Source organism: Crinia signifera, chromosome 2 (genome assembly GCF_055691185.1).
Source record: "Crinia signifera chromosome 2, ASM5569118v1, whole genome shotgun sequence".
Classification (NCBI taxonomy): domain Eukaryota; kingdom Metazoa; phylum Chordata; class Amphibia; order Anura; family Myobatrachidae; genus Crinia; species Crinia signifera.
Genome location: NC_139218.1, coordinates 2,679,942 through 2,692,244, shown reverse-complemented (window position 1 = coordinate 2,692,244; position 12,303 = coordinate 2,679,942). Strand labels below are relative to the sequence as shown.

The window sequence follows — 12,303 nt, the reverse complement described above, 5'->3', positions numbered from 1 at the left end:
ATATCACAGTATATTATTACACACCTGGATATTACAGTATAGTATTACACACCTGGATATTATAGTATGGTATTTATATTATTACACACCTGGATATTATAGTATGGTATTTATATTATTACACACCTGGATATTACAGTATATTATTACACACCTGGATATTATAGTATAGTATTACACACCTGGATATTATAGTATAGTATTTATATTATTACACACCTGGATATTATAGTATGGTATTTATATTATTACACACCTGGATATTACAGTATATTATTACACACCTGGATATTACAGTATATTATTACATACCTGGATATTATAGTATAGTATTACACACCTGGATATTACAGTATATTATTACACACCTGGATATTACAGTATATTATTACATACCTGGATATTATAGTATAGTATTACACACCTGGATATTACAGTATATTATTACACACCTGGATATTACAGTATATTATTACACACCTGGATATTATAGTATAGTATTACACACCTGGATATTACAGTATATTATTACACACCTGGATATTATAGTATGGTATTTATATTATTACACACCTGGATATTACAGTATATTATTACACACCTGGATATTACAGTATATTATTACACACCTGGATATTATAGTATAGTATTACACACCTGGATATTACAGTATATTATTACACACCTGGATATTACAGTATATTATTACACACCTGGATATTATAGTATAGTATCACACACCTGGATATTACAGTATATTATTACACACCTGGATATCGCAGTATAGTATTACACACCTGGATATTATAGTATAGTATTACACACCTGGATATTACAGTATATTATTACACACCTGGATATTATAGTATGGTATTTATATTATTACACACCTGGATATTACAGTATATTATTACACACCTGGATATTACAGTATATTATTACATACCTGGATATTATAGTATAGTATTACACACCTGGATATTACAGTATATTATTACACACCTGGATATTACAGTATAGTATTACACACCTGGATATTACAGTATAGTATTACACACCTGGATATTACAGTATAGTATTACACACCTGGATATTACAGTATTACACACCTGGATATTATAGTATAGTATTACACACCTGGATATTATAGTATATTATTACATACCTGGCTATTATAGTATATTATTACACACCTGGATATTACACAACTGGATATTATAGTATAGTATTACACACCTGGATATTACAGTATATTATTACACACCTGGATATTACAGTATATTATTACACACCTGGATATTACAGTATGGTATAGCATCACACACCTGGATATTAAAGTATATTATTACACACCTGGATATTACAGTATATTATTACACACCTGGATATTACAGTATATTACACACCTGGATATCACAGTATAGTATATTATCACACACCTGATATTACAGTATAGTATTACACACCTGGATATTATAGTATAGTATTACACACCTGGATATTATAGTATGGTATTTATATTATTACACACCTGGATATTATAGTATAGTATTACACACCTGGATATTATAGTATAGTATTACACACCTGGATATTATAGTATATTATTACACACCTGGATATTATAGTATATTATTACACACCTGGATATTACAGTATAGTATTACACACCTGGATATCACAGTATATTATTACACCTGGATATTACAGTATATTCTTACACACCTGGATATTACAGTATATTATTACACACCTGGATATCGCAGTATAGTATTACACACCTGGATATTATAGTATAGTATTACACACCTGGATATTACAATATATTATTACACACCTGGATATTATAGTATGGTATTTATATTATTACACACCTGGATATTACAGTATATTATTACACACCTGGATATTACAGTATATTATTACATACCTGGATATTATAGTATAGTATTACACACCTGGATATTACAGTATATTATTACACACCTGGATATTACAGTATAGTATTACACACCTGGATATTACAGTATAGTATTACACACCTGGATATTACAGTATTACACACCTGGATATTATAGTATAGTATTACACACCTGGATATTATAGTATATTATTACATACCTGGCTAATATAGTATATTATTACACACCTGGATATTACAGTATATTATTACACAACTGGATATTATAGTATAGTATTACACACCTGGATATTACAGTATATTATTACACACCTGGATATTACAGTATATTATTACACACCTGGATATTACAGTATGGTATAGCATCACACACCTGGATATTAAAGTATATTATTACACACCTGGATATTACAGTATATTATTACACACCTGGATATTACAGTATATTACACACCTGGATATCACAGTATAGTATATTATCACACACCTGATATTACAGTATAGTATTACACACCTGAATATTACAGTATATTATTACACACCTGGATATTACAGTATAGTATATTATTACACACCTGGATATTACAGTATATTATTACACACCTGGATATTACAGTATATTACACACCTGGATATCACAGTATAGTATTACACACCTGATATTACAGTATAGTATTACACACCTGGATATTACAGTATATTATTACACACCTGGATATTACAGTATATTACACACCTGGATATCACAGTATAGTATTACACACCTGATATTACAGTATAGTATTACACACCTGGATATTATAGTATAGTATTACACACCTGGATATTATAGTATGGTATTTATATTATTACACACCTGGATATTATAGTATATTATTACACACCTGGATATTATAGTATAGTATTACACACCTGGATATTATAGTATAGTATTACACACCTGGATATTATAGTATAGTATTACACACCTGGATATTATAGTATGGTATTTATATTATTACACACCTGGATATTATAGTATATTATTACACACCTGGATATTACAGTATAGTATTACACACCTGGATATCACAGTATATTATTACACCTGGATATTACAGTATATTATTACACACCTGGATATTATAGTATATTATTACACACCTGGATATTATAGTATGGTATTACACACCTGGATATTATAGTATAGTATTACACACCTGGATATTATAGTATGGTATTACACACCTGGATATTATAGTATATTATTACACACCTGGATATTATAGTATAGTATTACACACCTGGATATTATAGTATAGTATTACACACCTGGATATTATAGTATGGTATTACACACCTGGATAGTATAGTATATTATTACACACCTGGATATTATAGTATAGTATTACACACCTGGATATTACAGTGAGTATATTATTACACCTGGATATTACAGTATAGTATTACACACCTGGATATTATAGTATGGTGTATTATATGGTAATATACACAACTATAGATAGAAATTATTTACAGTATTTCTCATCTGTGCCTGAGCCTGACTCCTCCCCTTTCATATGGCGACACTAAATGTGGTAAAACTACAAATCCCGGCATGCCGTGCGCTAGCGATTGTCGCCATGTTGGTTGTGGTCCAGCCTAGAGATCGCCGATCACGCGGCCAGACGCGACTTGTGGATGTCAGAGAGATGTTGCTGGTGTTGATTCTCGGGGCTGTGTTCCCCGGGATCCTGAGTGCGGCGGAGCAAGAGGGTGAGTGCGAGTGCTGGGCAGCGGGGGAGTCTGAGGGTGCATAATGCGGTTTTGGGGTGTCCATGATCTATGAAACAGGGGTTTCTGGCATGCTCTTTGTGCTTTATATTGCTCTCTATAACGCCCCCTGCACCATATGGGACACTTGGACACCCCCCTGTTCCTTACGTGGGTCACTGAGACGGCCCCCTACGTTGTACGTGGGTCTCTGGAACACACCTGCACTGTACGTGGGTCTCTGGAACACACCTGCACTGTACGTGGGTCTCTGGAACACACCTGCACTGTACGTGGGTCTCTGGAACACACCTGCACTGTACGTGGGTCTCTGGAACACACCTGCACTGTACGTGGGTCTCTGGAACACACCTGCACTGTACGTGGATCTCTGGGACGCCCCCTGTGCTGTACGTGGGTCTCTGGGACGCCCCCTGTGCTGTACGTGGGTCTCTGGGACGCCCCCTGTGCTGTACGTGGGTCTCTGGGACGCCCCCTGTGCTGTACGTGGGTCTCAGGGACGCCCCCTGTGCTGTATGTGGGTCTCTGGAACACACCTGCACTGTACGTGGGTCTCTGGGACGCCCCCTGTGCTGTACGTGGGTCTCTGGGACGCCCCCTGTGCTGTACGTGGGTCTCTGGGACGCCCCCTGTGCTGTACGTGGGTCTCTGGGAGGCCCCCTGTGCTGTACGTGGGTCTCTGGGAGGCCCCCTGTGCTGTACGTGGGTCTCTGGGACGCCCCCTGTGCTGTACGTGGGTCTCTGGGACGCCCCCTGTGCTGTACGTGGGTCTCTGGGACGCCCCCTGTGCTGTACGTGGGTCTCTGGGACGCCCCCTGTGCTGTACGTGGGTCTCTGGGACGCCCCCTGTGCTGTATGTGGGTCTCTGGAACACACCTGCACTGTACGTGGGTCTCTGGGACGCCCCCTGTGCTGTACGTGGGTCTCTGGGACGCCCCCTGTGCTGTACGTGGGTCTCTGGGACGCCCCCTGTGCTGTACGTGGGTCTCTGGGACGCCCCTGTGCTTTATGTGGGTCTCTGGAACACACCTGCACTGTACGTGGGTCTCTGGGACGCCCCCTGTGCTGTACGTGGGTCTCTGGGACGCCCCCTGTGCTGTACGTGGGTCTCTGGGAAGCCCCCTGTGCTGTACGTGGGTCTCTGGGAGGCCCCCTGTGCTGTACGTGGGTCTCTGGGAGGCCCCCTGTGCTGTACGTGGGTCTCTGGGAGGCCCCCTGTGCTGTACGTGGGTCTCTGGGACGCCCCCTGTGCTGTACGTGGGTCTCTGGGACGCCCCCTGTGCTGTACGTGGGTCTCTGGGACGCCCCCTGCGCTGTACGCGGGTCTCTGGGACGCCCCCTGCGCTGTACGCGGGTCTCTGGGACGCCCCCTGTGCTGTACGCGGGTCACTGGGATGCCCCCTGTGCTGTACGCGGGTCACTGGGACGCTCCCTGCTCTGTACGCGGGTCACTGGGATGCGCCCTGTGCTATAGGGGGGGGTTAATGGGTATACGCTACTGTGCATTGTTACAAGTTTTGTACATGTTTATCAAAGCGTACCCTTCCACCAAATAAACTCTCACCCACCCTCCGATTTTGGCCACCTGCCTTATGTCCACTTAAGGTGCATACACATGGAACGATTTGAAGGACAATGTGGGCGTTCCCAATCAATGGGAATGGCCAATCGTTCAAATCGTTCAGTGCATCGTTAACAATGGTCTATGATCTTCCCTGTGTGCAGGTCCATGTTCTGTGTGTGCGCACGATGAACTATCTAATACTGCTTTCACATTGCAAAAACCTGCTTTCAACCCGTTTTTCTAAACGTGTCTTAAAACTGGTCAAAAGCCAGTTAAACCATGTTGCATGATGTAAAGGTATATTGCAGTTTAAATACCGTTTTGTACCTTTCAGATTCAACCCGTTTCACCCATAGAAAGCCATACAATGTGATTTTAAATGTTTTTTTCCTGCTTGTGGGCGGGGATCAAGTGTGGTTATCATTTGTATCAAATACCGTTTCTGAGCTGTTCAGACTGCAGGGAAAACGGCTCAGAAACGTGTAGGATCCTGCTTTTAACACGTGTCAAAATACCGGTTTTCTGTAACCGGTAAATTGACAATGTAGCTTTCACATTGCAGCTGGAACCGTTTTAAAGCACTAAAAAACGGCAATATACCGTGTTACAGCTGCAATGTGAAAGGGGTATGATACACTCTTCAACGCATCGCTAGGATTTGTGTTCACAAATAAGCCTTCTATATTTTATGTGGGTCATCGGGATGCCCCCTTTATGTATTGTCTTAAGTATACCGCTGTACTTTATGAAGTTTTCTAGAATGCCCTCTGTACTGGTTCACTCGGATGCCCGCTGTACTGTATGGTGGTCACTAGGATGTTCCTATGTGGGGCACTAGGATTCCCATGTACAGTAGGTGGGCACCATGATGCACTCTGTATACTGCGTGGTTTGCCCCAGCAAACTGGGGCGCCTGGGATACCCCCTGTACTGTACAGGATGCCCTATATACTGTATGTGAGTCACTATGGTGTACCCTGTACTGGATGGTTAGGGTGCCCTCTGTACTGTTTGGTCATTAGGGTACTCTCTAGGGTACTCCCTGTAGTGTATGAATGGTTAAATGGATACCCATGTATTATAAGGTCACTGGTATGTCAACTGTACTTTAGTGGTTCGCTAGGATGCATCCTGTGCTGTTGGACAATAGTGTGTGCCTTGTGTTGTATGTGGATCACTAGGATGATCTCTGTATTGTATGTGGGTCACCAGTATGCATCCTGTGTTGTTGGACAATAGGGAGTGCCTTGGGTTGTATGTGTGTCTCTAGGATGTACTCTGTATAGTATGTGGGTCACTAGGATAATCTCTGTATTGTATGTCGGTGTCACACGCAGCCGCGGCGGGCATTATTACTCACCCGTTCGCGCCCGCCGTCGGCTAGCGTGTAGTGGTCTCCGGGTCAGCGGCAGCGGGCAGCGGCAGTCTGGTGGGCAGCAGGCAGCGTGGGACGCCGACAGGTGTAGCAGTGTGTGCTGTAATGGCGCCGGGAGGCCGGCGCCGCCATCTTGGTTAAGGGCAATTAGCAGATTGGCCCAGGTCTGAGGTTTCCGCCCATACTGACCTGACAGCCAATGGCAGCCTCCCTCTTGGGATATAGGGGATCTGCCTAGGGCTGTTCAGTGTCAATACAAAGAGTCTCCCGAGGCGTTCACAGCTCCCAGCTGACTCCGGCTCTCTGACTCACCTCTCCTGACCTTGGTGCCTTGCTCGTGCTCTGTGCTGGTCTAGGCTACTGCTTAACCCCATCGCTGCCAGTTCTCTCCACAGTCTGGCCTCTCCCTGTATCCCTGAGCTTCCTGGCCTAGCTCTTCAAGTCTCCTGCTTCCAAGCAATTCTGCAATCTTCATTTCATCATTCATCTTCTTCCAGTCTTCAAGGATCCTTCATTTACCATCAAGTACATTCTCTTTCCGGATCCTCTTATTCTTCAAGACCCCTGCCTGTCGTCCTGTGCTATTGAACTGTCATTATTCAAATGAACTTTCTTCTTCTAAAAGTGCCTTGCTGGCTCAAGTATTATTTACCACTAACTGCCACTTAAAGAAAGTATTCAAGTGTGTATTGTTTCCATTGATGAATTCTATTATTAAACCTGCACGATTTAATCCTTCCTCCTCTGGTCCGCCTCCGGTTGCTACACACCACACGACTTCATCCAGCCCTTCAGTTGTGACAGTTTGTACTGACCCGATGGAGTCGTTGTTGAACAGGCTTCCATGGCGGACGTCTTTCAAAGCATCGTGGCTCGTCTTGAACAAGTGGAAACCACCCAATGCCAAGTGGCTCAATTTCTTCAGGCCTTGTCCCCGCCCCAGGCGGCTCCCTCAGTGTCGGTGGCTCCCGCACCAGTGATTCCAGTTCCTGTTTCCACACCAGGATCCGTAGTTCCTGATCACATGCAACTACCAACTCCCAGCAAGTTTGATGGTTCGCCAAAGGGATGCCGTGGGTTCCTGAACCAATGCGATGTTCATTTCACCCTGCAGTTGTCTCACTTCCCAACCTCCAAGGCAAAGGTGGCATATATTGTGTCTCTCCTGGCAGGGTCAGCTCTGGACTGGGTGTCCCCTCTCTGGGAACGCTCTGACCCCCTGCTCAATGACTATGAAGCTTTCATTACCTCTTTCCATCGCATCTTCGACGAACCTGGCAGAGTGTCTTCTGCCGCCACTGAAATCCTGAGAATTCGCCAGGGTAGCCGATCTGTGGGACAGTATGTTGTGCAGTTCCAGACCCTGTCCTCTGAATTAAAATGGAACGAAGAGGCTCTCGTCTCCGCCTTCTGGAATGGGCTGGCAGGTCGTATCAAGGATGAATTAGCTACTCGTGACTTTCCTGCTACCTTGGCCGAGCTCATCTCCCTGTGCAACAAAGTAGATCTACGGATGCAGGAGCGCCAACTAGAGAGGAACCGCTCCGATCGCCTCCGCCCTCGCTTTACCACCAATGTTGTTCCCGTTCCTAGATCAGGTTCTTCCACAACTACACCCCCTGATTAACCCATGCAGATCAATCGCTCTCGGCTCTCCTTGGAAGAAAAGTCCCATAGACGACTGGAGAATCTTTGCATGTACTGCGGTTCTTCCGCCCATTTGCTGTCCTCTTGTCCATTGCGTCCGGGAAACGGACGCTCCTAACCTCCCAGAGGGAGGCCCGGTTAGGAGTCCTGCTTTCATCTCCCTCCTCAACTGTTTCCACCATTCCAGTTACCCTTGTGTGTCCTCAAGGGAAAATCAAAGTCCAGGCCCTATTGGATTCCGGAGCGGCAGGAAACTTTCTTTCTTCATCCTTCGTCTTTCAACACTCCTTGACAGTACAACCCTTGGTCCATCCCCTGGTTCTCACTGCAGTGGATGGTAGTCGTGACAGTGCTAGTCGGTGCTTTACATCAAGAGACTCTAGAGTTTTTAGTCCTTCCTCAGTCATCACACCAGATGGTCCTGGGCCTACCATGGCTCGCTAAACACAATCCTCATATTGATTGGACCAGCATGGAGATCAAAGCATGGGGTACGAACTGTCTAACCACTTGCATGCCTCGTATCCTTCCACTCAATCAAATTAATCCTCAAGAAGGTGGCCCCAGTCTTCCATCTTCACCAGCTTCACCCGTGTCTATACCCACACCATACCATTCTTTTTCTGATGTATTCAGCAAGGGAGGTGCCGATACTCTGCCCCCTCATCGTCCTTGGGACTGTCCGATAGAGTTGATACCCGGGAAGTTCCCACCGCGGGGCCGTATCTACCCCTTATCTCTAACCGAGACCAAGGCTATGTCTGACTACATTCGTGAGAACTTGAATAAAGGCTTCATTCGTCCATCCACTTCGCCAGCTGGAGCGGGGTTTTTCTTCGTAAAAAAGAAAGATGGAACTCTCCGGCCATGTATCGACTATAGGGGTCTAAATGATATCACTGTCAAGAACCGCTACCCATTACCCCTCATCACCGAACTCTTCGATAAGATCAGAGGGGCTTCTATTTTTACCAAACTGGATTTGAGAGGGGCGTACAACTTGATCCGAATTCGTTCCGGTGACGAGTGGAAGACGGCTTTCAACACCCGAGATGGCCACTACGAATACCTGGTGATGCCATTTGGTCTTTGCAATGCCCCGGCCGTCTTCCAACAGTTTGTAAACGACATATTTCGGGACTTACTGTATCATTCCGTCGTGGTGTATCTCGATGATATCCTCATCTTCTCCCCTAACCTCCATCTCCATCGTCAAACCGTCTCTGAAGTCCTGCGGCGTCTACGCCAAAATCGATTATTCTGCAAGCTAGACAAGTGCATTTTCGAGGTCACTTCCATTCCATTCCTTGGCCACATCCTCACCAGCACTGGGATAGAGATGGACCCAGAGAAAGTAAGAGCCATCCTAGACTGGACAGCGCCTACCACGCTCAAAGGCATCCAGAGGTTCCTGGGCTTCTCAAATTATTATCGTCGCTTCATCCGGGACTTCTCCACCCTTGCTGCACCCCTTACTGCTCTAACCCGTAAGGGAGTAGATTCAAGTCAGTGGCCATCCGAAGCCTCTCTAGCCTTCCAACAACTAAAGAATGCGTTTGTCTCCGCTCCAATTCTTCTTCAGCCAAATCTCGACAAACCCTTCATTCTCGAGGTGGACGCATCCTCAGAGGGAGTCGGGGCAATCTTGTCGCAGAAAGGGGAGGACCAGGAACTTCACCCTTGTGCCTTCTACTCCAAGAAGTTTCTTCCAGCAGAGAAGAATTACCCCATTGGGGAGCAAGAGTTACTAGCAGTCAAGTTAGCGTTGGAGGAGTGGCGGTACCTCCTGGAGGGGGCACGACATAAGATCACTGTATACTCTGACCATAAGAATCTCTCTTTTCTCAAGCACGCCCAATGCCTTACTGCTCGTCAAGCCCGCTGGGCCATGTTCTTCGAACGATTTGATTTCCAGATCAGATTCAGACCCGGGTCGATGAATGCCAAGGCCGATGCTCTTTCACGCTCTTTCGAGACTCCGGCAGACCTTGAGACTCCTCCTCGACCAATCCTCGATCCTCTGGTTTTTGCTCAAGTTACGGTCCAACCTTCACCTCCTCCGGGCAAAACCTTTGTTCCCCTCAATCTTCGCAAGAGAGTGCTGTCCTGGGCACACGCTTCTAGTTTCGCAGGACATACTGGTGCACAGAAGACCCTAATGTTTCTATTACGTTCATATTGGTGGCCCACCATTCGTCGAGATGTAACCAGCTTTGTCGCCTCCTGTGTAAAGTGCGCCCAGCATAAGTCCTCCAGAACGTCTCCTGCCGGTCCTCTTCTACCTCTAGCCATACCCACAGAACCATGGTCCCACTTGTCTATGGACTTTATCTGCGAACTTCCTCCCTCCAAAGGGCATACGGTAATCTGGGTGGTAGTTGACCGGTTCTCAAAAATGGTGCACTTCCCATTGAAAGGCCTCCCATCCGCTCCAGTTTTGGCTCAGCTCTTTATTTCCACAATCTTCAAACTCCATGGGTTGCCCAATGAGATTATATCTGACCGTGGAGTGCAGTTTGTTGCAAAGTTTTGGAGGGCCCTCTGTTCCGCTGTACAAGTCAAACTCAAGTTCTCCACCGCTTTCCACCCACAAACCAACGGGCAGACGGAACGCGTCAACCAAGACTTGGAAGCCTTTATTCGCTTATTCATCTCTTCTTCTCAAGACGACTGGGTAGACCTTCTGCCTTGGGCGGAATATGCGCACAATAACTCTTATCATTCATCCTCCGGCACCACTCCCTTTTTTACTGTTTTTGGCAAACATCCCCGATCTCCAGATTTCTCAGACTTATCTTCTTCCGATGTTCCTGCAGCTGCTGCTTCCTTACAACGGTTTGCGAAAATCTGGTCAGACGTTCATACCGCTCTCCTCAAAGCATCCGCTCGATACAAAAGGATGGCGGACAGGAAAAGAAGAGCGGCTCCCAAATTGAAGGTTGGAGATCGAGTGTGGCTGTCTACCCGCCACATACGCCTTCGGTTACCATCTATGAAGCTGGCTCCCCGGTTCATCGGGCCGTTCCCAATTACTCAAGTTATTAACCCTGTCGCCTACAGACTACAGCTTCCTTCTTCCCTGAAGATCTCAAATTCTTTTCATGTGTCTCTTCTAAAGCCCTTGAGATTGAACTTATATCAGAAGAAGGTGCCCAAACCGCCCAAGATTGGCTCAGAGAGAGAGACAGAGTTCGAGGTGAGGCGCATCATCGACTCACGTTGTCGCAATGCCCATCTGCAGTATCTGGTAGAATGGCTTGGATTCGGTCCTGAAGAGAACTCCTGGGTTGATGCTGCAGATCTTCATGCTCCCCGTCTGGTGAGGCAATTCTTCCAAAGGAACCCACACAAGGTGCGTAGGTGCCCTGGGGTCACCCAGAAAAGGGGGGGTACTGTCACACGCAGCCGCGGTGGTGCGCGGCGGGCATATTACTCACCCGTTCGTGCCCGCCGTCGGCTAGCGTGTAGTGGTCTCTGGGTCAGCGGCAGCGGCAGTCTGGTGGGCAGCAGGCAGCGTGGGACGCCGACAGGTGTAGCAGTGTGTGCTGTAATGGCGCCGGGAGGCCGGCGCCGCCATCTTGGTTAAGGGCAAATAGCAGATTGGCCCAGGTCTGAGGTTTCCGCCCATACTGACCTGACAGCCAATGGCAGCCGCCCTCTTGGGATATAGGGGATCTGCCTAGGGCTGTTCAGTGTCAGTACAAAGAGTCTCCCGAGGCGTTCACAGCTCCCAGCTGACTCCGGCTCTCTGACTCACCTCTCCTGACCTTGGTGCCTTGCTCGTGCTCTGTGCTGGTCTAGGCTACTGCTTAACCCCATCGCTGCCAGTTCTCTCCACAGTCTGGCCTCTGCCTGTATCCCTGAGCTTCCTGGCCTAGCTCTTCAAGTCTCCTGCTTCCAAGCAATTCTGCAATCTTCATTTCATCATTCATCTTCTTCCAGTCTTCAAGGATCCTTCATTTACCATCAAGTACATTCTCTTTCCGGATCCTCTTATTCTTCAAGACCCCTGCCTGTCGTCCT

The 12,303-nt window shown here is 46.0% G+C and overlaps 1 protein-coding gene across 1 annotated transcript in view; it reads left to right on the top strand.

Annotated features, from left to right (window-relative positions):
- The first annotated feature begins 3,550 nt into the window (after positions 1–3,550).
- The window catches only part of POGLUT1 (protein O-glucosyltransferase 1), a 40,219-nt gene continuing 31,466 nt past the window's right edge, over positions 3,551–12,303 (top strand). Inside the window, exon 1 of the mRNA XM_083171447.1 lies at positions 3,551–3,676. Within this exon, the coding sequence (XP_083027573.1) occupies positions 3,613–3,676 (64 nt within the window). The 5' untranslated portion in view covers positions 3,551–3,612. The remainder of the gene's footprint in view (positions 3,677–12,303) is intronic.